The sequence below is a fragment of the Rhinolophus sinicus genome, chromosome 7 (assembly GCF_057876585.1).
Source record: "Rhinolophus sinicus isolate RSI-liver-muscle chromosome 7, RSI-T2T, whole genome shotgun sequence".
Lineage (NCBI taxonomy): Eukaryota > Metazoa > Chordata > Mammalia > Chiroptera > Rhinolophidae > Rhinolophus > Rhinolophus sinicus.
In genome coordinates, this window is record NC_142507.1 from 56,235,895 (window position 1) to 56,262,500 (window position 26,606).

A 26,606-nucleotide genomic window follows, 5' to 3' on the forward strand; every position below is an offset into this window, starting at 1 on the left:
TCAGTAGCAAACTGGAGTTTCCTAGTATAACACACATGAGTTGTAAATACTGGCTAAACTTGCATCAGTGGGGAAGAAAATAAAACCATACAATTCTAGCCGGAATCAAATTTTCATTTTGAGGTAGGTGATCAGTGCTTGACACCACTGGAGTCCAAATGGAACTGTGTGCAGTTGTCACAGGGCTTGGGCACTCAGGACAATGCAGTGAGATGTGGAGAAGGTCCGCGTGGTCAGACTCAAGCCTTCTGTGAGGTCAACCTGAGTCTGGAGTCTAGTGACACCCTACTGGCTTAATATACATGCCAAGGGCTACCCTCTGGCATACAAGCTACAATCCTGCCTGCCTGGGTCCTGTCTTTTATCTCGGTGAATCTCTCAACTCATTCATTGACTGTTGTGATGGGCAGTCAACCTTGAGACCACTGAACAGTAATGAAATCAAACTGTCTTAGGTTCTCCTTATCACGGGGAATTGCTTTAAGAACACTCATTTCTGTGACATGAATAAACATACAATTTGCAAACACTTATTCCTGGTGAGAGCTTTTCCTGATAAGACCAAAAACACCAATTTAGAAAATAAGGCTTCTTACGCTGGAGTTCATGAGACTCACCTGATGGGAACTTGGAACAATGTTGGAACTTGGAACGGACTGAGTAATCCGGGTGGGGTCTCAGACCCTACACTTGTAACCAGCTCAGTGATGCTCTCACTGCAGGTGGAAAACACACTACCTGTGCCCAGGCTGTGGAAGCCTCCAGGGCAGGGCCGGGCCTTCGGTTCTGCCCCCAAAAAGCCATTAGAAATCCTTATTATCAACTATGCCCGTTATTCTCTGTAGAAAGGACAAACATTTCACAGGAAAGCCAAGACTACCTCACGTTTAACTGCACCGAGATGGAAATTGAGCACATTGAGGTTTCCAACATAAAAAAGCAACACAGATGTCACCATTACAGTAGCTTCTCGGTGCCCAAACACATGTTAACGAAGCTTTAGGAGGGGTAAACAGAAAACACACCCCAAATTCAATCTTTTGTGGGTGAAGGACCTCACCTGTCATAATTTGTGTGCCCATATAACCCCCTGTTCACACCGGATCACTGCCCCTTCTGAAGTACCTAAAACACAAAGGAAACAACTCAGCCTTTTGCCAAAACCAAGCACTCCTCGACCACCCAAAAATCGTCCTTCCATCCCATTTCCTGCTACCCTGCAAAGCTCCTATCTTAGGGCAACTTTGGCTTCTAACCAACCTACTCAGTGTACAAAACTGCCAGCCAGGCCGTTTAAGAGACAGCGCACAGGTCAGGCGAAAAACTAAATCTAGCAGTTTCATTCACTCCCAGTTAACAAGTCAAACCAGTTTACCCAGTAACTTACGGAAACAAATCTCCATCTGTCACAAATCAAACGATTTCGAACTAAATTTCAAGATGCATTAAACCGAAAATTTGTACACACAATTGGCTAAATAATTCTTTTCAGGGGGAAAAAAACCGGAGCGCCTTAGAGGAAATTGAGTTGACCAAAACCAGTAGGGAAAGCCTGGCTGTTTGGTTCCTTCCAGGACTTGGCTTTCACTATTTACTCCATTCCTGCGCTGCTGAAGGGCCTCCAGTGTTTACCGACAGCTCCCCTCCCAACGCCCGCAGGCTGGGGGCTCCACCGCCGCTGTCTGCCAAAGCTGACAGAAGCGGATCCTGGGTTGCCGGAGGGCGGTTCGAGACACCCCTTTTTGAAGTGTGGGGCGTCTCAATGGTTCCTGAGGAGTTTCCGCAAATAAGGGGTTATTCAGTATTATATGTGCAGTCCGAGTGCTACCTTAGTGGTCCGATCCGTTTGTCACTCTGGATGGGGACATACGCAGTGCCTCAGGAGCAGCAGGGTCGTTCCTGCCTGGGCACTAATAATTAGTGCTTGGGATGGATGTCCTCAGGTGGACAGGGAAAGTGAGGCGCCGAGTGACATTCCCAGGCAGGCGAAACGGGTGCTTACGCCGCTAGCCTGTCCCATTGGGGGTGGATACCAAGAATTTGCTCACAGCTCTTCCGATTGAAAGTGTAGGTGGCTCTGAAAAGAGCCTTTTGGTCTGTAGCTATCAGCGCTGAGACAGCTTACGCCCGCTCCCCACGGATGCGGCGCGCCAGCTGGATGTCCTTGGGCATGATGGTGACTCGCTTGGCGTGGATGGCGCACAGGTTGGTGTCCTCGAACAGCCCCACCAGGTACGCCTCGCAAGCCTCCTGCAGCGCCATCACGGCCGAGCTCTGGAAGCGCAGGTCCGTCTTGAAGTCCTGCGCGATCTCGCGCACCAGCCGCTGGAAGGGCAGCTTGCGGATCAGCAGCTCCGTGGACTTCTGGTAGCGCCGGATCTCGCGCAGCGCCACCGTGCCCGGCCGGTAGCGGTGCGGCTTCTTGACGCCGCCAGTGGCCGGCGCGCTCTTGCGGGCCGCCTTGGTGGCCAGCTGCTTGCGCGGGGCCTTCCCGCCGGTGGACTTGCGCGCCGTCTGCTTGGTACGTGCCATTCCGCAAACAGTGAAGCAAAATAAAAAGCTGATGAAAGGGGTAAGAGATAGTCATTATATACCCTCAGAAACGTTCTGATTGGACGTACGGTTTTTGAAAAGTCCCGCGCAAAAAAACCATTGGCTGACGATTCAAGGAGGTGGTTAGTGATTAGTAAATCCAGATGAACTGTTCCACATTTCATCCGTTAGCCGTCTGTAATCCAAATTTTCTAATGATCCAGTTCTGTGCATTTCACATTGTAAATAGGGAATTACTTGGGGATTGTGGAAAGATGCAAATTCACCCAGGAATTCTGTGTAAGGGGCCTAAGATCCCAAGGACTACGCTGAGATTTACTTGTATTTTTTTCCACAGATAACTATTTTATTGACTGAACCGCGAGTCGCCCCATTGCCACTTCCTACCCATTGAAATCTTTGATCCACGTGGCAGCGTTCCTAGGTGGGCTACCTGGGAAATTACAGGTCAAGCTCGGGCAGGGGGATGACGGGCAAGCTGCAACAATGTCAACACTTCCCTAAGGGTCCCCAAATACAATCAGCTTTACTTCAGAAACTGAAACGCCCACGGTGACTTCCAATGTGACAACGTGTGTTTTCAGCGAATCTTGACATTTCAGGCTGCCACCACCACTCACACCCTTCCCCCAGCGCATAATTGCTAAAGAAAAGCCCAAGTTCCCTCCTTTGTTTCCATCATTAGAGAAAATTAATGCTCAACACTAACACTGCAGTCAACCCTTCTATCTTAAGCATTAGGTTTGGTAAAATTCTCTTAACTGGTCCCTTCCAATTACTAAACCCCTCGGATGAGGGATGTTCCTAAATCACTTGTCCCAGGGTCACATTCCAGGACGGCAGCGGAGGAAGAGTCAACAGTAATCAGCAGTAAATTGGGCTGTGGGGACCAGTAACAGAGACTGTAACTTAACGATAGAACACGTACACGAGTGATTTGCTCTTCCTGAAAAAGTGGGTGGCTCTGAAAAGAGCCTTTGGTTTGAAGTGGACATACTGGAGGTGCCACAAAATAAGGGCGCTTCTACTTGCCCTTGGCCTTGTGGTGGCTCTCGGTCTTCTTGGGCAGCAGCACGGCCTGGATGTTGGGCAGGACGCCGCCCTGCGCGATGGTGACCTTGCCCAGCAGCTTGTTGAGCTCTTCGTCGTTGCGGATGGCCAGCTGCAGGTGGCGCGGGATGATGCGCGTCTTCTTGTTGTCGCGGGCCGCGTTGCCCGCCAGCTCCAGGATCTCGGCCGTCAGGTACTCCAGCACGGCCGCCAGGTACACGGGCGCGCCGGCCCCGACCCGCTCGGCGTAGTTGCCCTTGCGGAGTAGCCGGTGCACGCGACCCACGGGGAACTGCAGGCCGGCCCGCGACGAGCGCGTCTTGGCCTTGGCGCGCGCCTTGCCGCCTTGTTTCCCGCGTCCAGACATTTCGAGCTTAGAAAGTTCACTGGGAGTAGCTAAAGTGCAGGGGTTGCACTTTTTATAAACCTTTCGGGTCGAGAAGAAGAGGGTGTGCCATTGGTTGAAATTGCAGCTTCAGCTTAACCAGTGCAAATGCAAATTTGGGATTCCTGCATTCTGATTGGACAGAGCTAATGTTTTGACGTTATTCTGAATAACCACCAATCAAACACAAGACTTTATTTATCATGTTATTTGCATGCGATGTTCTATATAAAAGGGACAAGGCGTGCCCAGCTCACACATTTCTCTTGCTGTTTCTTCCGTTTTTTTCGTGCTTGTTCCCACCATGCCCGAGCCAGCCAAGTCCGCCCCCGCTCCGAAGAAGGGCTCCAAGAAGGCGGTGACCAAGGCGCAGAAGAAGGACGGCAAGAAGCGCAAGCGCAGCCGCAAGGAGAGCTACTCGGTGTACGTGTACAAGGTGCTGAAGCAGGTGCACCCGGACACGGGCATCTCGTCCAAGGCCATGGGCATCATGAACTCGTTCGTCAACGACATCTTCGAGCGCATCGCGGGCGAGGCGTCGCGCCTGGCGCATTACAACAAGCGCTCGACCATCACGTCCCGGGAGATCCAGACGGCCGTGCGCCTGCTGCTGCCCGGGGAGCTGGCCAAGCACGCCGTGTCCGAGGGCACCAAGGCCGTCACCAAGTACACCAGCTCCAAGTAAACTCGCACGTAAGCGGCTTGTCTCCCACCCCAAAGGCTCTTTTCAGAGCCACCCACATTGTCTTAAAGATCTGTAACTCTCCAGACTGGAAACTGGGTTAGAGCAGCCCGTGTAATAACTAGTTGAAATCTCAGGACACACTTCTCCCGTTCCTCCCCCATACTTTATAAACCACCAACGAGCCAATCTGCAGCTATGTTTTTTGTTGAGCTACTCGATAAGTTATTAAAGGAAAGGTAACCTAGATTTTGGTTCGATCTCATGTAGAACCGTTTCAATGCTTTGTAAACTGCCTGTCTTCAGTTTCATTTTCTCATCAAAGCTCATGTCTACACCGTTCCTCACGGAACACATCCAGGCTGTTTTCATGGAGCTAAGTATTATCTCGGCAAGTTCTGAAATTCTTTTTCATCCAGTAGTTTTTTAATCTGCCTTTGTCCAAGGGTATTAGAAACTACGTGCTGCAGGCTAGCCTGGGGGTGGAGAAAGCCAGAGAAAGTCTCCATTGTGTAAAATCTTCAACCCCATGATTCCCAAGTGGTTAGGTGATAATCGATCTGGCTTCATCCCTCCCTGGTGTCAAGTCCTAGAATGACCCTGTCCAGAGTTTTTCATTTCCTGGGACTTGAAGAGAGAAGGGTTACAAGGACTTAACTTGTAATGTCACTCCTCAGCATGTCACTGATTTTATCCTGTCACCTGTGGGAATCTCCTCTGGTGAATGACCTGAGGATTAAGGTTGAGTAGCCCTTACACACGTAAATAAAACAGATGTGAATTCCCATCTGTCTATCTCTAAGGGCTGTTTCCACATTGTTAGATTTGTTTCTCAAGAAAGAAGCCAGTTGTAATCAGAGGAATGGGGAAACAGGCTCAAAGGGAAAATAGAGCATTTTATAAAAGTAAAGCTGGCCAGGAGATACACATGTTCTTTGAGTCTCAGCAAAGTCCTCACACCATCCAAAGTTTATTTTTAAAAATACATATATATGTAGTGAGATGTGGAATGTAAGGACCCCCCCGGCAGCAAGTTGAACTTTTCTGAGCACTGTGATGTGAAGGGGAAAGCCATGTCGTTGGCAGTATAAACCTGAGGTATATGTCTACCTTCAACGTCGTCGGCAGTATAAACCAGAGGTATACATCTTTACCTTCAAATGCGTACATTCCGATTTCTGTGAACATTAAAGGAGTAACTAGTTTGTAGTGGAGCTTGTGAAGGAAATTCCCTAAAGTCCACATATAATTAAGGTGTTTATTTCTTGCTCTCCAAAGCTAATTTTAAGTACATTTTTAAAACAATGTATTTATACAAAGAAACAAAAGCATGGCTTAAGGGAGGATCCCAGGGTGATTTGAATGCTGAGTTGGGGCAAATTACTTAAATCATCTGTGAGATGACCTTACCTCTAAAGTGGCAATAATAATGAGTAACTACCGTGTTTTCCTGAAAATAAGACCGGGTCTTATATTAATTTTTGCTCCAAAAGACGCATTAGGGCTTACATTCAGGGAAAGTCACCCTGAAAAATCATGCTAGGGCTTATTTTTCTTGTTAGGTCTTATTTTCGGGGAAACATGGTACATGACATTGCTGGGGTGATCAGTACATGAACACAGATAAAGAAGGCACTTAGGACGGTGTCCGCATAGAGAAGGTCCTCCACAATCCTCGTGTGGCTACACCCTCTGGCTGATGTCAGAACACCGGCATCTCAGAGTCCTGAGGCCTTGAGCAAGGCAGGGGCCTCAAAGCCTAACAACTGACACTAATTAGGGTTCCTTGTCAGTCAACCCCCTTCTAAGAGTCTACACCCCTCTTTAGCGTCATCTCTTTCCCCTGAACTGTTCCAAGGACAGTCAATGCTGGAAGACGTCCCTGCCTTTGCCAGTTCAAGCAGCATGTGGCCCATTGTCCAGGGACCTTCTCAGGCTGCACTAGAACCCCACTTAATAGTCAACTGTGTTGCCATGAGGAAGGGACCCTGGAAACTCACACAGGAGCTGCTCGGTGTGTTGTGTTCCTGCCGCCTATGCCTGACCTCGCGGTAGCATCTGGCCAGAATGAAGAATCATCTCCAGAAAAGTAGCTACACTTTGGAAGTTCAAAGGGAATCAAGAAATTGTTGTCCACAATCCCCAAACTAGGAAAAGCCAGAGCCACCCTAAAGACTGCTGTGGGGTTACCATCGATCTTATTTCATAAAAACTATCCTTTCATCACCTCAAAGGTAATAAGGATAAACTCGAAATAAGAAATCTTTATCCCAAATAAATTTGATCCTTTATACCAAATACATTTAATTCATTTTTAATATTATGGAAAATGTACTACACTGACCTTATTTTTCCCATTTTTCCACAGAATAGAGGAAACTTGAACACAGACTAACACTGTCTGTGGATGAGCACTTGAGATCACTGATTTGTTCAAATCGCTGCACTTCAAAATTAAAATGTGTGTCTCAGTCTGCTCAGCTAATCAGAGGAGGGGCAGGGTTAAAGCAGATTTCCTATTTCCTTTAAAATTGTATCTATTTCTCACTTCCATGTCTTAAGTATTTATGTTCTATTCTAAGCAGTCCACATATTTATTAATACTTTTAACAGAGTGGTTATGAACTAATTCACACAATAAAAATTGTGTTAATATTTTATATTCCAGCAAAGCATCCTGTAGTTTTTTGGGCGGTTTTGTTTTTTGTTGTTGTTTTTTTGGCAGCCAACAAAGCAAACCTCAACCAAGGAGGACAGATAGACGAATGTGACATCATTAGGCATAATCACACATTCTAGCTGTAATGACGAGCGGAGACAAGAAGGAGGAGGGGAACACACGCTAGAGTGGGGCTGATGAACTTATTTAGTAATATCTAATCAATTTATTTAGCAATATGCAATAGCAAAAGACACAGGCAATTAATAGAATGTGCTAATGACAGAAAGTAAAGATGGTTAAGACAAAACTATACACATTGATACCAATGTCACATCAAAGGAGTACACATACACATAAGTTTAAGAGATCCCAACATATGTTTACTATTGATCAAAATCACTTGGCTAAAGACAAATAGCATCAGCAAGGAGTATCCAAAAGCAGTAATAGGCTCTCTAGGATAGTAACTATTACAGTAGATGTCAAAAGCTCGCCAAACTGGGGGTGAACAGTACTGGAAAAGTCATCAATCAAAACCTTGCCAGGTCTGTAGCTGGGAGAAACTCAGGTGTTTCCCACAGCGCTGCCTGTTAGTTCCCAAGATGCTGCTGCTGTCGGCGTTGCTGTTGTTGTTGTTGCTAGAAGCCAAGGCGTCTTCTGATGCTATAAGCTGCAAGCTGCATATAAGTTTTCAAGGTGTTAACAATCTGAAGAATGTTGTTGTTGTTGTTAGAAGTTAGGACGTCTTCTGATGTTGTAAGCTGCAAGCTACACACAAGTTTTCTAGATGCTAACAAGTTCGCGGCTGGAAGTGAGGACATCCCCCGGTGTTATAAGCTACGTTGTTGGAAGTCTTCACAATGTTAGAATGATGAGAAATCACCAATGACAAATGACCAAATGATGAAATAATAATTAATATCACACTGCCAACTGAGGTCTGTCTTCTATAGTTTCTCAGATGTACCTTAGAGCCATGTTTTTGTTCCTGCCTCCCCCTCCGGGAACGGCCAGTTCCGGGAGGGTCCGGCAGTTACTGATATGAATGTTACCCATCTGGCCGAAGGGCAAATTCATCCAGATAAGCAATATATACTGTTCTTGCTTGGGACCATCAGTCCAGGGTCTTCCAAAGCCTGGCAACCTGCTGTCACATCGTCCTGATATAACTTAGCTACTTCTTTACTTCATCTGCTGACGTGGGCGAAACTGAACAAAGGGAATTCTCTTAACACTCAATCAAGAATTTCTTTAACCCTAAGCTAACCATCACCTCACAGCACAGACAGAACAACAAACATCACCTCATATCTCCCCTACTCAAGAGAATGAGACCAAACAGAAAACTTCATTTCACGTCTCCCCTGCTCGGGAGAATGAGACCAAAGGGGGAATATACTCAACCCCTGATCACAGCACAGAAATCATCTCACATACAGAAACAGATAAAAGCTAATAGACAAAAGCTCACATCAACCAATGACGACAAATTTTCCTCAACATCTACCCTACACTAGCACAGCTGTGACAGCAGGGAGCGTTAGCCACATGTGACAGACAACACGGCAATTTAATGTTCTCTAAATAAAGCAATTCCCGGAAATGAGGTGAGATTAAACACTATGTCACTACACTCATGTTATTTGTGTTGTGACATCCCCAAGTCCCAGGGACTTACTACCGTAACGGTTTATGCTCTGCGTATGTTTATTGACTGTCGGTCAGTTACTGCTCTATTGCCACCCGTCCTCTTCATCCTGGGAACCAGGCTGAAGGAATAGTCAGGCCACACAAGGGCTCTGAAAGGCTCTGCTCAGGGATGGCACACGTCACTCTCATCCTCATTTGGTGACCAGAATTGAAGGGGCAAACTGAAATCTGGGAACAGAAGCACACAGAGGTCCGTGTTCCTGAAGTGCATCTTCTCAGATCGGGAGCCGGTGAACCCAAGGGAAGAGAAAAAGCAGCAGAGCTCCATGAAGAGGCTTGGGGAGGCCTGAGAGCTCCCTGGAGTTGTGTGTGAATATGTGGGGAAGGTGGGTGCATTCGGGCGGGATGTGTCTGTCAGTGGGTCCCCAACGTGACGTGCCTATGGCTATAACATGAACACATTATTGGAGTGAAAGTCCCAATTTCATCACATACTCATTACTGAAGGCGTTTTCCCACATCCGTAAAATAAGCATAGTATTTATTCTGCTTATTCTGAGTCACAGGAGAAAGGGAGAATTACAGAAGGAAGCGCTTGTAAAACTAAGTTACGAATCCACATGTTGTGAGCACAGAGCAAAGAGTTCTTGTTATCTGACCTGGGGCTCACTTCCTAAGCTGCTTCTCTTCATTACCAGCCCCTTTTATAAGTGATCTTAGCTGGTCTTATGTCTTTTTCACTCTCAGGGCAGTTCTGCTCGGACAACTCCTAAGTATGTTTCCAGCCCAGATGCCTTCCTGAAACTGCAGTCATATATCCAAACTCCTATTTCACATCGTCCTCTTAGATATAAACACGGATCTCAAACTCTGTATGTCCAAAACTATGCCTGTGACTCTCCCCAAAACTTGTTCCTTCCAGAATATTCTCCATGTTAGCAACTGGCATCTCCATCCAGTTCCTGTGACTAAAATCCTTAGGGTCATCCACACGTTTTCTCTTTCAGATCCTACTTTCTCGAGCTCAGGAAAAACCAACCAACCCTACCTTCAAAATAGAGACAGAATCCAACTATTTTTCACCGTCTCCAACAGTAACACACGGGTCCCAGTGTCTGTTGTCTCTAAAGTGCATCCAAACTGATCCTACCCCCACCCAGCCCCATCAGTCTATTCTCCACCAGGCATCCATACAGATCATTTCAAATACAAGTCAGATCACATCCATCCACTGCTCAGAACCCTACAATGGCTCTCACATCATTTAGATGAAAAGTCGGTGTTACATCTGTCAGTTAGGACAAGGGTCCCAAGGTCTGGGCAGCTGTTACTAGATGCTCTCCTTCCTAAGGGATGAGTTTGACCAGAAGGGAAACCAGGTCAGTTCAGCCAACTGCCAAGAAGAAATCAACATGTAATTAACCCAATAGCATAGAAAAGCGATAACTAAGCCTCCCTGCAGGGAGACAAGAGCTCTGGAAATTACTCCCCTGCCTCCTTTGCTTGTCACAAATAAAACTAAGCTTTCTCTTCCAACAGGACTTGTGTTCTTCGGCTCTGACACTCCAAGCAGCTAACCCATTGTGTTCTGTTGCGCTGTGTTCTAGAAGGCCACACAGGAACTACTCACCTCCATTTGAGTCCCAGACCTTATCTCCTTTCCCGCCACACCCCCTCACCCACCCGGGCTGAGCCACAGTTACTCCTTGCTGCCTTCAGGCTTTCCTTCTTGGTCTTCCTTCATGGCATTTCACTTTCTCAATTTCACCCCAATCATTCCTTTATCAATAAAGCCTTCGTGACCATATCATTTAAAATATCACCTACTTCCTCCACACTCTGACTTTCCCTGCGTCCGTGGTCTTCGTAGCACTTAGCACCATCTGACACACTAGACGTTTCACTTGTTTGGTTTGTACCCCCAATAAAAGATAAGCTCTGTGCACCTAAAAATACTGTCTTGCTCACGTAGACCCACTGGTACAGTTCCCAGAACACGGAACAGTGCCTGGTACATGGTATGTATGCAGCTTTATGTTCGTTAAATTAACATTCTCACACAACTTTATCTCCTCAAAGCACTGTTTTGGCTTCAATAACATCTGATTCTTGTCCTACCTTAAGCACTACAGTGTATAGCTTTAAAATAGATGAGCTTTAAAATTACTCCATTGTCTCAGTCTCAAAATATGACGCTACACATTACTTGCTGGCCACAAGGAGGAAAAATATGACTTTACAATGGAACTGATCACCCTAAGCCAGTGATCGATCCATTATTCCCAAATTGGATAAGCCTGACATCACGTGCCCCTGATATGGTACAACAGTGTGTACTATGGGGACTAAAAAAAAATGCATACTTTTCCTCCCACCTTCTAAGTGCTTCCAACTAGGCCAATAATCCAATTAACAGATTCACAGGAGAAAATCATATGTTTAGTACACGCACATGGGGAATTCACATTAGCATGAAAATTCAAAAGACAATGAGGGAAGGTTGGGTATATATGACACTTTTGGACAAAGGAAAGGCGGAATGGAGTATTAGATTTCAGAAGTGGGAATGGGCAGTTCACGGGTATTTGAGGAAGAGCAAAACACATGCGGCAGGCAAATTCTTGCTGGGCAACTGAAACAATGGGACATGGGGTATCCAGCTAACATGTCCTGCCTGGGGCCCTCTTATTTACCATCCTTAACTCAAATTGAGCTAAGGTGAACATTCCAGGATTCCCTTGCGGAAGCAGGTTTTCCTGTCTGGTTTTTTTGGGCAGAAAAGGAGGAGAGGGGGTATCAAAAGTCCTTTCTGAGCATTTTTCTTAATAAACAGCTTAAAGTCAACATCCCCCCCAAAAAAAAGCCCCTTCAGGGTGACAAAATTTTGGTTCCCTTCAGGTCATAACACCATCTATAACCTATTCCTTGACAAGAAAACTAACGCAATTTCAATCGTATCCATGGAAATCACTTCTACCTTGAAGGGCATAGAAGTCAAGTAAAATGACCCCATCACTCAGTAAGACTCACCAGGACATTCTGTAGGTCAGCTCTCCTGCAACTGAGTGTCAAAAACAAAACAAAACAGGTGAGGGACGGAAAAGAGAAAAACTGTTTCATATAAAGACCTGAGACATAACTGATGTGGTTTGCTCAGAGGTGATTCTAAGACATTTGGGGCATAATAGGGATTTTTTAAATGTGAACTGAATATTTGATATTAAGGAATTTGTTTTTAGTTAACTGTGATATGAAAGTTTTATTTTTTAATAGTGTATACTTAATATTAGGTTCGTGCAAAAGAAACTGCGGTTTAAAAGGTTAAAAATAATTGCAAAGACCGCAGTTACTGCCATCAGGTCTGCTTAATAGTGAAGTGTAGCTGACATTTCTGTTTTCTTCATTAAGTAACATCCTCCTACCTAGGTTTTCCGTGTAGTCAGAAATACACTCGTCTGTAGGCTGAACACTTGCCAGCTCTCCCCGCGTGTGCAGCCTGTTCCCCCCGCGGCCTTTGGTACAACGGTCGAGCAGCGCGCGCTCCAGCCGGGAGCCACACGTCTGCTCACGAATCCGCCTTTGTCCCCGGTCCCCTCCCCTCCCGGAGCGGGCTCTTTGTCCCTCACCCTCCGCCATTTTGGGCGCGGGGACACAAGCCGGGAAGGGAGGCTCCCTTGCCAACTCGCGGGCAGTTTAACCCGACTTCTTAGTACTCGGGAACCATACACAGCCATTTCCCACTTGGAGGGCCCGAGGACTGACAAGGAAGGTTCCCGGGGTGGTGGACAAGCCACGCGAGCTCCTTCGCTGCCACCTGAAACTTTAAAATGGCCAAGCGCGCGTACACTCACTACACGACAGCCGCAAAGCAACAAAAACAGACACCTAACAACCACCTTCCAACGCCTAACACGAGAGCTTTAACTGCACCTAAAATGCGCATTTAAGTGCCACGTTCTCAATGAGACTTAAAAGGGCTAACAAATCAAAAGATGCCAACTCTTTTACGACAATACGTGTGAGCCCCGAGAAGGGGCTTTGGTGGAGAACAGATTGTTGCTGAAAATGGGTGACGGTCCGGGGCGGGGAGCTGGCAGGCGGAGGGCGGGGGGAGGTGGCCGAGAGCCCCCCGCGAGCCTGGCGCGCAGGAGGGAGCGCCTCCTTTACACCTGCCAAGTACGGCCCTCGGGCTCCGGGGAAGTTAGAGGCCCGAGTCAGGACACTGGCTCCCGGGTCTGGTAACTACTGGGAGCGGTAACTTACAAACTGCTTGGCCTCGGGCTTAGGGAGGGGCCCAGCCTGAGAACGGGAATCAGCAAGGCCCACTTAGCGCCACTTAACCCCAAGGACCCAGGTTTGGGGGTGACGGCACTAACGCCGTGCCTGGGGAGGCGGACAGGGGACGAGGGCAGAGTCTGCCGATCTTTCCTGATATCGCTTGGGGGCAAACACGTTAGCAATAAACACCCAGCGTTTTACTGGCAGCGAGTTTCTAACCGACCTCGGTTCCTGTGAGAGACCGGCTGCATCCTTCGATTGTAGTTTGTCCGTTTACTGGACCAACCGGGCTTTAACGAGGTCTGCGGCACTTCCAGGGCTTCCCGTCACAGCGGACTGCCTCCTTTGGGGAACCGCGGGCGGTGGTGGATGCTCACAGGGACAAGGGGTGAATGGGGGTCCCACCAAAGTTGGAAGTTCCATAGCTTTACCTTCTCCGGAGCTGGCGGAGATTCCTCCAGTGTACTAACTCCTGCCTGAGCCCTCACAAGCCTCTCCTCGCGATGCTTCGAAGGTGTCGTACCTCCTGTCTCTGCGCATCATGAGACAACTATAATACTTTCCGAACTTAGTTGTTGTTAAAATACTAAAATTAAACCCAGACGCAACAAAGTAAGCAGAAAACTGCAAAACTGCGCACAGCACTTCCCGGAAGGCAGTGGGCGGCCCTGAAAAGGGCCTTTGGTTTTGCTGCAGAAAGCGAGCTTGCGGGTTCGGACTCAGCCCCCGAAGCCGTAGAGGGTGCGGCCCTGGCGCTTGAGAGCGTAGACCACGTCCATGGCGGTGACCGTCTTGCGCTTGGCGTGCTCCGTGTAGGTGACGGCGTCCCGGATCACGTTCTCCAGGAACACCTTCAGCACCCCGCGGGTCTCCTCGTAGATGAGCCCGGAGATGCGCTTGACGCCGCCGCGCCGGGCCAGGCGCCGGATGGCGGGCTTGGTGATGCCCTGGATGTTGTCGCGCAGGACCTTGCGGTGACGCTTAGCGCCGCCTTTTCCAAGGCCTTTGCCACCCTTGCCGCGACCAGACATTCTTGCGATGTCCAACACACTCTCGACTAACTCAGAGAGCAGTGGCAGTTCCTTTATATGCGCAGAGTGCGGACCTAATTGAACACCGCACACACGCAGGCACTTCCTCCAGCCGTAGGCCCCGCCTCTGAGGCCCAACCCCAGAAGACATCATGGACGACTGGTCCCGCCCCCGCCCCACGTCCTGAGTCCCCGGATGAGAATTTCCGGAACTTTTTAACTCGGTAAAACTAAGCATACATGGGTCCATGTAACAACTTCAAAACCCGTAGAGAGTTTTCATAAGAGTTTATTTGAGCCAAACTCACGACATTGTCCACCAGCAAGGTCTCAGATGCTTCCGGGAATGACAGTTTGGCAGTATCTTTTGTGCATTTGGAATTAGGGAAGGAAGATGGCGTGAAGGTGGGCGAAAGCAAGGTGCAGGACAGTTAACAAGACCATGTGCTCCCTCCCTTGAGGGTGGTTACCCGGGGCCTGAAAAAGGATGGCTTCTGGTATTTCAAGGGTCTGTGAACCTTGATGTACAAGGACAGTGGACGGGGCTTGCTTAGGGCAAAGATAACCTTTGACTAAAAAGTTATGGGCCTGGGGCCTGACGACCCACCATGACCTGCCCGTTAGGGGGTTGTGGTCTCCGTGAGGTCACTGTTGATCACTGAATTATTACATAGCCCCTTTCACGTTGACACATTACTCACTGATTATCTTCTGCTTGGAGACGGTCGCAAGGGAGCCTCGGCTTCACCTTCGTGGAAACGCGGGTCCCTCTGCCCCACATTTTCCGCGCCCCCGGCACTTCTGCGGCAAAGCCCTTCCAACTGACCTCCCCACACGTCCCAGTCTAAAAACTGTGGGACCCACCCTCCCCACACCCACTCAGGGAAACCTGACCAAAACGGTGTTCTTCCCGAAGGCGAGTCCCCAGAATTCTCACGCCACGAAAGCCCGGGTCCCCTCCCGGGGTCTTTTCTTTCCTGTAATTAATTTCATTATCTAGCCACTCACCTCTGCTCCCAGTATCTTAAGTGTGTGTTAATGTTTACTTCTCTACTCATAGTTTTGAATCTTTGATTCTGCTAGCGACATTATTCCAAAGAGAATTGGCAAGTTGTGGTAATGAAGATATTCAAATAAATAAATAATATGAAGGCGAGCTCTCACGAGCTATTTTTAAAACATGCTGTAAATCGCTAGTGCACATACTTAAGAGAATTATTCGAAGGGGCTCGCCAGCACAAAGCAGAGTGGCGCAGCGGAAGCGTGCTGGGCCCATAACCCAGAGGTCGATGGATCGAAACCATCCTCTGCTAGCAGTGCTGTTTTATTGGTGTTTTTTTTTTTGCTCTTTTTTGTTTTTTTTCCCCTGCTACTTAAAGTTTGGTAGCTTGGTTTCACACTTAGAAGAAAACAAGAAAAGCCAAGATAAATAAACCAGGAGAACCAATGCTCCCAGAGGCTTGGAATTGAGAAAATTAAGGAAATGCCTTATGTGTACATTGCTGACGTTATCTTCAAACGAGGTACATGAATTCACAGAGATGCACTGACAAGGATGAAAGAGGCCATCCAAAATACCACTTCAAATCTAGATCTCAGTATTGGGACAAGCACTGTACAGGACATTATAAATTCTATAAATATCTTGTCCATAGAACGATTTTATTGAAATACTTTTTTGTGTAGATTCATCTATAAGTGTAAAAGCTATTAGCAGTCAAAATTTTTGTAATCCTGCTGTAGTGTTTTGTTTTTGTCTTTAATCTCTTAATATGTGGAAGCCTCAAATAATAGTAATGGCCCTGGAACTCTCTAAACGTCCAGAAAAGCATTCTCTTCTTCAAACGGATAGAGAAACAGTGTGAAAAGTGCTCTGATGTCACATTGTAACAATCAGAGAAGGCACCAGAAGAGCATGGGAAGGGGGAAATTGCAGGTACCTTGCAGGATGGTGAGGACAAGCGTACAGGTGTTGCCTGCTAGTAAGACAGGCTTCGAGCGCGGTGTCCACGACAGTTGTGCAGGCAGAGGTACCAAGTACCTAGAGTCTGAAAATAGTGAAAATGGGTGAGTATTAAAGGGATGAAACTCTTATTAAAAAATATCCCTCGATGCAGATAATACACAATACTTCGGCATATTTTAGGCGCGGTAAACTCCAATTTCTCTGCTCCGGAGTCGTAAATTACTTTTCCCTCCATGTCGGTCCCTACCCTTCCTCAGGCCCGACTACGTGGCCCCAAATGACCCACTTAATCTAGAGTTTCCATCTTTCCAATGATGAAAAGCGCGGGCGCCCTCGCCTTTGTGTCATTAAGTGACTTTTCCTTATTACGTAGCTTGTCATACTCAGGACCTGACTGATAGCCTATTGTACTTTCTAAGTATTGCAGCAAAGGAGTTTCGTCGAGGACCACGTGGCCTAACGGATAAGGCGTCTGACTTCGGATCAGAAGATTGAGGGTTCGAATCCCTTCGTGGTTAATTTTACTCTAGCTGCTGCGTATTTCAATAAAAATTGCTCTATCTTATGTAGGGGTCGGAAATCACCTGGCACCTGTGTATTCCCAATTATTTTCTTTCTTCCCTCTCTGTTTCAAAGATGTCATTCTCAAAAGCCCTGGGAGAACTAAGTGTCAGGGCTGGAGAGAGGCTGAAAGTCAACTGAAATAAGACTGTCCGATAACTTGGGGGCTTGAGATCTCCCCAAATCTGGACCTTGAGCGCCTGAGTTTCATATTCACAGACTCGGCTTGTTCTGAGCCACTTGGAAAAGGGAATTCAGATCTGACAACTGAGTTCTCTGCAGCTGCTGAGTCCCAGCACACGGGTAGACCGGCTGCTTCTCCTTCCGGCTGCCTCGCTGGAGGCCACACTCTCTTCTTGGCATCTCGCTTCCAGTCTGAGTCCGTGTGTCCTTCCAAGCCCTAGCTGCCACTGGTTTCCACTCTTCCCTTCCTTTTTTCATCTTCCTTTCTTCCTTTGGTTGTGTTGCCATCAAAAGGATGAAAACAGCTTGCATTCAATCCTAGATGACAGAACTGAAATACTAAGGTCATCAAAACAGTGCAAGTGTTTACATAGCGTGTATGCAAACAGCAACAGAGAAGATAGCTGCATAAAATGTCCCAAAACACAATCTCTGTGCCTAGACAACTGAATTTTATAATAATTTAGGATGAAGAAAAAGTAATTGTCAACTGTTGACTTCATGTGAAACAGATGGTGCTTAATTTCAGATCTGAATGCTGGTTCAAATGTGGAGGCCATGAGTGGTTTTGTAGGGGAAAGCAATGAAAATTAAAACAAGGGAAGGATTACCTCTTCCTTTCCCTGGCCTCTTTCTTAGATCTCCCATCTGACTCTGGTTTCCTCCAGTCATCTGTAAAGGCTAAATTGTACAGAGAGAACCAATAGGCTTAGCTCACTTCTACTTCATGTATTCTTCTTTTCTTCTCTCCTTTTTAATTAAGGAAAAAACAGAAACTTTGAATTTGAAAGAGGTGAGGGACAGAGGCAAAATTACCCCAGGATCTACTTCTCTACATTGGGGAGATTGGCACATTTAAAATCATCCTTTGATGTGTAATCACAGGAGTCACTCACCCTGGATGAGTGACAAATATTCTGCCTGGGTGAAGTTTCAATCCCTCGCCCTGCCATCATCACCACATACACACAGTATGCCTTTAAGTGTTTATTTTACAAATATCTGTTGACTGTACAGTGTGCAAAGTTGGAGAGACAAGGCTATAAAAGGGTGCTACCCCTAGAACTTTATTCTAAGAGAAGGTAAAGTGGCAACAGAGTGGTGGGAGGGGTAAGACTGCTCAGGTGTCCATAACATGAATTATCTCTGATTTTTTTATTGGAGAAAATGCAAAATATACAAAGCATATCACCCAGTTCCTGGACTCCACTTTGGCTTTCAATCTGGATCACCGCCTCCCCAGTTCTCATTTCCAAGATTAAATGGATTAACGTGTGTGAAGCATCTTTGAACCATATATACCATATAAACCTTATATTGTTAGAGAAAATTCAAAAACAGACATTGCTTCAAAATTTGGGCTTCTTAGGCCTCCATCCTCTTGAGGCATTGGGAGATGTGCTGGCTTATAACAAGTGTACTTCAGAAGAATTCTCCAGGTATCAAAAGTTACAACCCCATTTGCCGAAATTGAACATGTTAGAAGGACCTCATCACCTCATCCACTTGATTTAAAAGAAATTGGTTCTCATGAACCTTAATAAGGAAAGGTTGGGTTTGTCGGGTCTCTACCTCAGTTTCCTCTTCTGTAAACTAGAGACAGGTGATAGAAGGGAAGTTTCAGAAAGACAATCTCTACCGTCCCTTCAAATTTTGTTACTCTACACGGTTTACCCAGCCCCTTGCTATAGTTTACTATAAGGTGAAAACCGGTGGCAGGTGAGATTTTTATGTGTGCTAAAATTAAGATGCACGTGGCAGAAGATCAAAAAAGGGAGAAATAAACAGGCTGGAGCGCTTGGATCTTCGATTTAAATTAACTCAACTGAAATTCGAAGAGGAGACTAATGCTCTCATTGGCAGGTTCAGGGGAACGGGACAATTGATCTGGGTCTTGCAAAAGGATTTTGCCGGCAGGGAGCAGACACCGTCCTGGCAGAAGGAATGCCATAAGCAAATGCACAGGGTGTGGACAGTGCCTGCTCCTGGGAGGAGACAAAGCTAGAGTCAGACCTGAGCTTGGGAGGGAAGGAGGGTAGAGAGTGATAAGGGGTCACGGAAGAGAACCTTGGACCTGGAAAGCTGCCTGGGATTTGAAAGGTGAAGAATATTCGACCAAAACCGCCAAGACAGGGGAGCAGGTAGGACAATGAGCAAAGAGAAGAGTATGTCCTGTGGTCCTCAACCCAACAGGTGCATTAGCATCACCTGTGGTGCCCGCAACCACACGGACCACTGGACAGACACATCCAGTAGATTCGAGAAAACTCCCCCCTCTTCCCCCCCCCCGTTGCGTGCAGCAACACAGTGGGAAGGAGGCAGGAGTGAGGACGGAGGGCCGGGAGAATCTTGGTGGGGCGGGGCGGTGGGCACCTCTGCTGCTCAGGATTTGGTAATGAGAGTTGTTTGGACCCTAACTTCCGGTATGGTTCACGGATCTCTAAAACAACCTCTCGTTCGCGCTAAAACACGACGCCCTCGGTGAGGCATAGGTATACCCGACGAGGGTGGGATTCGAACCCACGCGTGCAGAGCACAATGGATTAGCAGTCCATCGCCTTAACCACTCGGCCACCTCGTCATCCATAGGGCTTTTTTTTTTTTCAAATATATTTTATTTCTTTACACAGCAAAATTCTGTTTTGTAATTGTTATTATTTTATTGCATGTTTTTATTAATGAGAAGTATGTCTCTGCTTGTATGAATGGCCCTCTTGCTTTGATAAAGGAAGAAAAAAAAAAAAGATTAGTCTGGGGAGGAAGGGGACAGGACACGGATGTGGACCTGAATGAAAATGACAAAATACACTTCCAAAGAGAAATGTGGACTCTAAAAAAGCCGAACTCTCAGAAACAGAGAGTAGAATGGTGGTTACAAGGGGCTGGGGAGTGAGGAACTGGGGAGATGCGGGTCAATGGGTACAAAACTTGCTGTTAGAAGATGAATACGATCTGGAGCACAGCATACTGATAATAATCAACAATACTGTGTTATATACTTTAAAGTTGCTAAGAGACTACATCTTAAATGTTCTCATCACAAAAAAGAAATAATAATTGTGTGACGCAATGGAGGTATTAGCTAATGCTACTGTGATCATTATATTGCAGTATATAAATGTATCAAATCATTATGCGTACACCTGAAACTTCCTCGATGTTATATGTCAATTATATCTCCACATAAAAAAAAAGTCCAAAAAAAAAGTCTTTATTGTAACATCTGTCTTATGTTCCGTGATTTTGGGGAGGGCTAAAGAAAACTGGGCTTTGTTCTGGGTTGAAGGCTGTCTGGAAGGGAGGGCATAATTCTGTGATTCAGTACCTTAATAAAAATTTTATCTAGAAGAAGGAAAAAATCTACTGAAGCTAAATCTGTAAAACTAGTCGTCCCTAGTATTAGGTGATAGAAGATGTTTGGTATTTTTGTGATTTGCAGTGATCTTTCATCGTCTGTTCTTAGACAAGCGTATGAAATGTGTTGTTGTTGTTTGGTTGGTTGGTGTTTGTTTCTGTCTCTTTTCATGACCATGTCTGATGCTTCTGTGTCTGTGAGATTGTTTATGTTCAACAGAAGACTCCCATGGGCTGGCAAAGTTCAGCAGCCAGAGAGAAGAGCGCGGCACTGAATGTTGATGGGGGAAGGAGTGCAAGTCTAGGGGACCAACTGTACAAACCAGCTTGTACCCTAGGTTTGGGGAAACTCAAAGGCAAGGTCACCAAAGCTGAGACAAGTCCTCTGAGATGTGAAGTCCAGAGCCTCACCATCACATCATGAGGCCCTTGAAGTCGGGTCTCCACTGAAAGGGTATGCTCCTAACAGCTGGGTTTATCTTCAAAATAATGCAGGCAACACATTAGCTTCAGGAGTTTGCACGGAGCCTCTAATGGGTGGACTAAAGGCTCTAAGTCTAAGATGTACACGACAGCTGCACCGCTGTGTGGTAGGAGGTTCTCCAGGGCACTGTTAGTGTTTGGAAACTGATGGAACACTTTAAGTGGCTCCAGGAAAGGAAGGGTCTGAGTTGGGAACTGTAAAACATAAACTCTTAATCATGGGGGCCAGGAATCATACTCACCAACATCTGGGCAAAAGGGGGCATCAAATGTAAGGGAGAAGCAGAGCTCAAATTCAAAACAGTTTTCTTGTGGCCAGTGGCTTGCTGTTGAATTGGTTGCTGATTTTGGAAGAAATTGGCAGCACTTGCAGCCAGACGTGTACACCACTGAGGTGAGCTAATGATTGAGGAGAACCCCAGAGAGGAAATCACCAAGATGTTGCTGAGGTCCCAGAGGGACTTGGACTCTAATTACTGGATTCAGAATACAGAGTGCTAACCTCGGGCCCTTCCAAGGGGAGCTTTCTCCTGCAGTTCTTATGTGTATTCTTGCCTCAGGCCCAAGCATTTTGAAGGGGCTTCAGGCAAAAGTTTTGTGGGAGGAACTCTGATACATGAACTGTTAAGACCCTGAACACTCAAATGCTTAAGATGATCTGACTAATTTGGGGAACCCAGACTAGAGTAGATGTCAAAAGCGTGAATATTCTACAAGGACACAAAGGTGACTTAAATAGGATACTTTTCAGAAGTCCCAGAAAACAGTAAAGAATTTCACGCTGCTCCTAGGGAGAAGAAAGCGGGAGTGGGAAAAGTTGGTACGCACAGACTAGGTAGGATACAATGGCGATTGGAGGTAAGCACTGGTGAAGAGGTCACCAAAATAAACACAGGTCCCACCGAGATTTGAACTCGGATCGCTGGATTCAAAGTCCAGAGTGCTAACCATTACACCATGGGGCCACCTGCGGGCGGCATGCGACATCTAAGAACACTCACTGCCGCACTTCTCATTCTCTTTAATATTTTGTGAACTGTAGCTTTAATTTAAAGCAATTAATTTAAAAATCTTCTGTATCAGACAGTAAAGGCTCCAAGATAAACACGACCATCCGGACTCGCACGCACTAAGGACTTCTCAGGACCCAGTTTGTGTTAGAAATTGATGGAACCGGAACACAGAATTCAGGTCCGGGATGTGAAAGGTGAATACGTATACATCCAGGCGCAAATCTAATTTACTAGAATCTGAAGGGACTCTGGTCCAACGGAGGCGGAGGGACAGGAGAGGGCAGATAAGGAGGTGTGGGGATGCTGTTATGCAGGACAGTGGGATGAGATGGGTGTTCAGGTGCGCAAGTACGCAGGTGTCCCCAGCCTCCTCCAGAGGGGACGGTGATTTAAAGGAAAACAAAGACCGTATAATAGTGCTAGGTCCCACCGAGATTTGAACTCGGATCGCTGGATTCAAAGTCCAGAGTGCTAACCATTACACCATGGGGCCCGCGAAATGGTACGTTTTGAAATGCTTTTGCAAACGCGTACACAAGAGTGTCGTGTGCGTTTCATTGCAGGTATTTCTGTCCTGGACGCGCCAGGTGGACGCACGTTCCCTGAATCCGGGGAAGAAACACAATGGCTCCGCTGGGCGACAAGCTGAACAGACCTCACGTTTGCTTGAAATTTTTCTCAGGCCCATGGAGGGTTGAGTACCGGCGCTCCTTGCCAAATCAAAACTGCATTTCCTGAATTCCTGACTTGGCCGTGAAGGTTTTCTACCTGTGGGTTTACAGAGGAACGTGTGAATGCTTAATGTCTTATGATACGTATGAACATAGAAAACGCAAGAAAATAGTTAAGTATAAAATGGGAATTTCCTGGTAATTTCGGGGATGAAGAAAAACTTTTACCTGTTTCAATATTTTTACTTCCTTCTTTTGGCTTCTCCGCATTTCCTAACGGATCGATTGCAAGTACAATAAAATATAATTTTCGCTATATTTACTCTTACTTGAGTTGCATATGTAGTGTTTGTATGTACTAGAAAGAGTTTTAGCGAGCAAAACAGTTTTTTAAAAATAAGATTTAGCCAACATCTATCTGAGAGCAGTTTTGCAAATTCTCTTTCTGGTACTTCATCTCTACAACCTGGCCTTAAAAGTGGAATAAGGAGGAGGAAAGGCTGAAAATTTCTGTTTGAGATATTGATTCCAAGTCATCAATAACGCTCGGAATTGAAATAGCGGGGTCCTGGATGTACCCACGTTTTTGGAAGAGCATCAGGCGGAAGAAGTTAGAGACAGGGGAGAGGTTTTGGAAGTCAGACCTGAGCTGGATTTCGGATAGGGAGATAGTTCAAAAGGAATTAAAGCCCCAGCAACTTTACATGGGTCTCAGAATTCCCAAAACAATTTTCAAAAACATCCTATACCGACTGTTACACTAGAGTACAAGAACTACCTGCTTCCAATTTTATGCAGAAATATAGTAACGAGGAAAAGAGTGTGTTTCGCGTCGTTTCTCTGTGTGCGCTTGAATTTCGTTGGTCCTGTAGGTGTTCTGGAAGGAAAACAAGACCCCGTAGTCGGCAGGATTCGAACCTGCGCGGGGAGACCCCAATGGATTTCAAGTCCATCGCCTTAACCACTCGGCCACGACTACACGACTAAGGATCCTAGATAAATTCTCATGAGGAAGAAAATTTGTCCTGTCACAAACTGGCTTTTCGGTTCAATAAATGTTCGGGAGTGCCTGTCATCGTGGTAAAACGATGAAGCTTCGCAGGACCAAGATGTTGGAGAACGTGCTGCAAATTGCAACACAGAAGGACACGATTCACCTTCCGATCCCTAGCAGTTTTGCTGCTCCCGAAATCTGAGAGGCTGTGTCACAAGACTTGCCAGGTGTGACAAGTAGCGTTTACGGAAGATATTTGTAACAAGTTTCCTCGGGGATTCTCACACCTCCAGAACTGGTCGGCAGGCCCTCTCCGGTAGTGTGATAAATTGTATTCTATCCCCTTTCCTAAAATCTGAGGCTCAAACCAAAAATGCAGTCGCACATAGCAGAGGATGGTTTCGATCCATCGACCTCTGGGTTATGGGCCCAGCACGCTTCCGCTGCGCCACTCTGCTTGGCGATTGAGTAAAGATATTTCGAGTCATATTCCAACTTCATATTCTGGCACTTTCTTAACAATAAGTGATTCCCTAAGTGCTTCTAAGAATAGGAACAGCACCCTGATGTCTGTATTTGGCTCCACCTCCAAATACTAGAGGCTTAGAAGTCACCTCCGAAACATCGAAGTTTGCTGGAGGTTGAACAGAATTACGTTTCAGGCTTTTGGAAAACCAAACGCATGCTAATTGGCATAATTTATAAAGGTGAACTTGCATAAAGTAAGGTTAATGTTGGCCTTTTTCAGCCACACGCCGATACCAGAAGCAGAGTTACTTTAAAGTATTCTTTATGACATTTCACTGAGAATATTTTTCCCCGGAATTGGGGAGAAAAAAAAATGCTAGAGTTGCATTGGCCGGGAATCGAACCCGGGCCTCCCGCGTGGCAGGCGAGAATTCTACCACTGAACCACCAATGCCTCACGCTCGAGAGTACTTTAATTGTCTTTATATAACTATATTTATGTCACTAAGCTAAACAATGAAAATGCATGTTATTTCCTCAAGATTTTCTTAAAGCTCTTTCACTTTGATCAATGCATTTATCATACAGAAGGGGTCCCAAATAAGCCACTGATACAAAAAAATAAATTATTTTGAACGGAAGGCATTTGAGTTCCTGAAATCCCCTATTTCCCTAAAAGCAGAGCATTCCGAAAGGACTCAGTTGTCATCAATCTCATCCCCCGAGCAACTCTCATCTTTTCTGGGAGAGAAGTTGTAGGGAAGGAAAAAATAATTTTCCCTTTCCCATTCTAAAACCTTGGTTGGGACCCCTGTGACAAAAGACAGATTAGCAAGAGATAAGTAGACGTGTATTAACATGTGCGCGACAGGTACACATGGGAGGTACCCAGGAAAACTGGTAACTCTTGAAGGGTAGCAGATGAAGGGGAACAGAATTTGCCACCCCCAAAATAAGCCTCTTTGAGCTAAGAAGCTCTGAAAACCAAGTGGAAGTTATCCTTTTGCAAGCCCTCCAGGGGAAACGTTTGAGAATCTCTGCTCCAGGTTAGAGATTTGATACTTTGCTCTCTCAAGAAAGTAGGTAAACTTCCCGTCTTCTTCCAAGATGGGGAGGGGCAATGTGTCAGTTTGCCAGGGATGCCATAACAACAGTACCACAGACTGGGTGACTCAGGCAACACTTATTTTCTCACATTTCTGGAGGCTAGAAGTCCGAGATCAACCCTCTTAACAGGTGTGTGGATGGCTGTCTTCTCCTTGTGTCTCCACAGGGTCTTTGTGTGTTCGTGTCCTGATCTCTTTTTATTAGGACACCAGTCATCTTGGACCAGGGCCCACCCACATGACCTCATTTCACTTCACTTACCTCTTTGAAAGCCCTATCTCCAAGTACAGCCATATTCTGAGTCCTGGGGGTGAGGGGTGGGGGGTGGAGACGACAGAATTCAGCCCCTAACAGGCAGTTTGCAAGTGCAGCTCCTGCTCACAGTTCCTGAGCCTGGCATGGGCTCTGACGACGAGGTCTGTGGTGTAATCTCACGGCCTCTTTGCTCTTCCCACACTGCTTGTTTAAGGGGCAGCTTTCTCAGGTCTGACAAGTCAACCATCACTCTAGATCACAAAACTTGGGGTATCTCCTCTCCCGAACTTTTTGTGCTATTTGAATTTATGTGTCTGAGTTGTTTTGAGTGGCATTTCTGGAGGGTACAGAAGTAAATTCTTGTATCTGACCTCCAACCTTGACCTGAGAAGCGTGCCGCGCAGCGGTAGGTTCCCTGGGTATATAAAGCAGCCCGGCTATGTCTTCGCCTCCGTCTGTCAGCCCTCAGCGCGAGCGTCCCTTCCTCGCTGTGGCTTTTCTCCCTGATTCCCATCAAAAGATAAAGCACTCTGTTATCAGTCGCTGGAGCACCACGTCCCTCTCCGGGTCGTTATATCCATTGTAATTTGACGTATTTTTGACCGCTAGGTCCACCTTGTTTCCCCAGTCAGACTATAAGATTTTTGAGGCTTGGCATACCTTGGCTTACAGCAACAATTTCACTAGGTTATCACTTACAGCTCCCAGGGTATCTTCTTTCAACAAATTGCCCACAAACAGTGGTACTTTCACGGTGGGACCACGTGGCCTAATGGATAAGGCGTCTGACTTCGGATCAGAAGATTGAGGGTTCGAATCCCTTCGTGGTTGGCCTAATTTCTTTTCCAAGGGACCGTGCCGTGGTAGTCATTCTCTTATCGCATTTAAAGTTAGAAATCAGAAGTTTCCTTTTTCTCCTTAACATAACATTCTCCTACACACCCGTTCCTTTGTTTTGTTTCTTTTTGCCCCTGCCAGCACCTGTTTATATCCGTTTCTCCATAATACCACCACACACCGGTTCTGTCCCCGCAGCGCTGCTCAAAAGCCAGTCGGCGGCTCCGCAGCAGCGCCCGCGCGCGTCTTAGCAACGCAGGCGGGCGGGCTGGCCCCTGGTCTGAGCGCCGCCTGCAGTGCGAAGCTCGGGTCCGGGGGCGGGGCCTGGGAGCGGCGGCGAGCCCCACGCGCACCGGACAGTGAGAACGCGGACGCGCAGCTCAGTTCTCCCGCGTTACCGGCTGCCGACGTCTCCCAGGTCCG

The 26,606-nt window shown here is 46.7% G+C and overlaps 4 protein-coding genes and 9 non-coding genes across 13 annotated transcripts; 4 read left to right on the top strand and 9 right to left on the bottom strand.

The window, feature by feature from the left end:
• Positions 1 to 2,068: 2,068 nt before the first annotated feature.
• LOC141568502 (histone H3.1) lies at positions 2,069 to 2,661 on the bottom strand. Its single transcript, XM_074318642.2, has one exon. The coding sequence runs from the start codon at positions 2,530 to 2,532 to the stop codon at positions 2,122 to 2,124; it is 411 nt and encodes a 136-aa protein (XP_074174743.1). The 5' UTR covers positions 2,533 to 2,661; the 3' UTR covers positions 2,069 to 2,121.
• A 135-nt stretch (positions 2,662 to 2,796) lies between these two features.
• LOC141568503 (histone H2A type 1) lies at positions 2,797 to 4,018 on the bottom strand. The gene has a single exon (XM_074318643.2). It carries the CDS (start codon positions 3,968 to 3,970, stop codon positions 3,578 to 3,580), a length of 393 nt encoding a protein of 130 aa, XP_074174744.1. The 5' UTR covers positions 3,971 to 4,018; the 3' UTR covers positions 2,797 to 3,577.
• A 228-nt stretch (positions 4,019 to 4,246) lies between these two features.
• Positions 4,247 to 7,673, top strand: LOC109435957 (histone H2B type 1-C/E/F/G/I). Its single transcript, XM_088799716.1, has one exon. The coding sequence runs from the start codon at positions 4,293 to 4,295 to the stop codon at positions 4,671 to 4,673; it is 381 nt and encodes a 126-aa protein (XP_088655842.1). The 5' UTR covers positions 4,247 to 4,292; the 3' UTR covers positions 4,674 to 7,673.
• A 6,246-nt stretch (positions 7,674 to 13,919) lies between these two features.
• LOC141568504 (histone H4) lies at positions 13,920 to 14,342 on the bottom strand. The gene has a single exon (XM_074318644.2). The coding sequence runs from the start codon at positions 14,289 to 14,291 to the stop codon at positions 13,980 to 13,982; it is 312 nt and encodes a 103-aa protein (XP_074174745.1). The 5' UTR covers positions 14,292 to 14,342; the 3' UTR covers positions 13,920 to 13,979.
• Positions 14,343 to 15,532: 1,190 nt separating this feature from the next.
• Positions 15,533 to 15,604, top strand: TRNAM-CAU (transfer RNA methionine (anticodon CAU)). Its single transcript has one exon. It is a non-coding gene; the product is annotated as a tRNA-Met (tRNA).
• A 1,098-nt stretch (positions 15,605 to 16,702) lies between these two features.
• Positions 16,703 to 16,775, top strand: TRNAR-UCG (transfer RNA arginine (anticodon UCG)). Its single transcript has one exon. It is a non-coding gene; the product is annotated as a tRNA-Arg (tRNA).
• A 2,725-nt stretch (positions 16,776 to 19,500) lies between these two features.
• TRNAS-GCU (transfer RNA serine (anticodon GCU)) lies at positions 19,501 to 19,582 on the bottom strand. The gene has a single exon. It is a non-coding gene; the product is annotated as a tRNA-Ser (tRNA).
• A 2,149-nt stretch (positions 19,583 to 21,731) lies between these two features.
• TRNAQ-UUG (transfer RNA glutamine (anticodon UUG)) lies at positions 21,732 to 21,803 on the bottom strand. The gene has a single exon. It is a non-coding gene; the product is annotated as a tRNA-Gln (tRNA).
• A 469-nt stretch (positions 21,804 to 22,272) lies between these two features.
• TRNAQ-UUG (transfer RNA glutamine (anticodon UUG)) lies at positions 22,273 to 22,344 on the bottom strand. Its single transcript has one exon. It is a non-coding gene; the product is annotated as a tRNA-Gln (tRNA).
• Positions 22,345 to 23,419: 1,075 nt separating this feature from the next.
• Positions 23,420 to 23,501, bottom strand: TRNAS-UGA (transfer RNA serine (anticodon UGA)). The gene has a single exon. It is a non-coding gene; the product is annotated as a tRNA-Ser (tRNA).
• Positions 23,502 to 23,902: 401 nt separating this feature from the next.
• On the bottom strand, positions 23,903 to 23,974 carry TRNAM-CAU (transfer RNA methionine (anticodon CAU)). Its single transcript has one exon. It is a non-coding gene; the product is annotated as a tRNA-Met (tRNA).
• Positions 23,975 to 24,367: 393 nt separating this feature from the next.
• Positions 24,368 to 24,438, bottom strand: TRNAG-GCC (transfer RNA glycine (anticodon GCC)). Its single transcript has one exon. It is a non-coding gene; the product is annotated as a tRNA-Gly (tRNA).
• A 1,666-nt stretch (positions 24,439 to 26,104) lies between these two features.
• Positions 26,105 to 26,177, top strand: TRNAR-UCG (transfer RNA arginine (anticodon UCG)). Its single transcript has one exon. It is a non-coding gene; the product is annotated as a tRNA-Arg (tRNA).
• Positions 26,178 to 26,606: the final 429 nt, after the last annotated feature.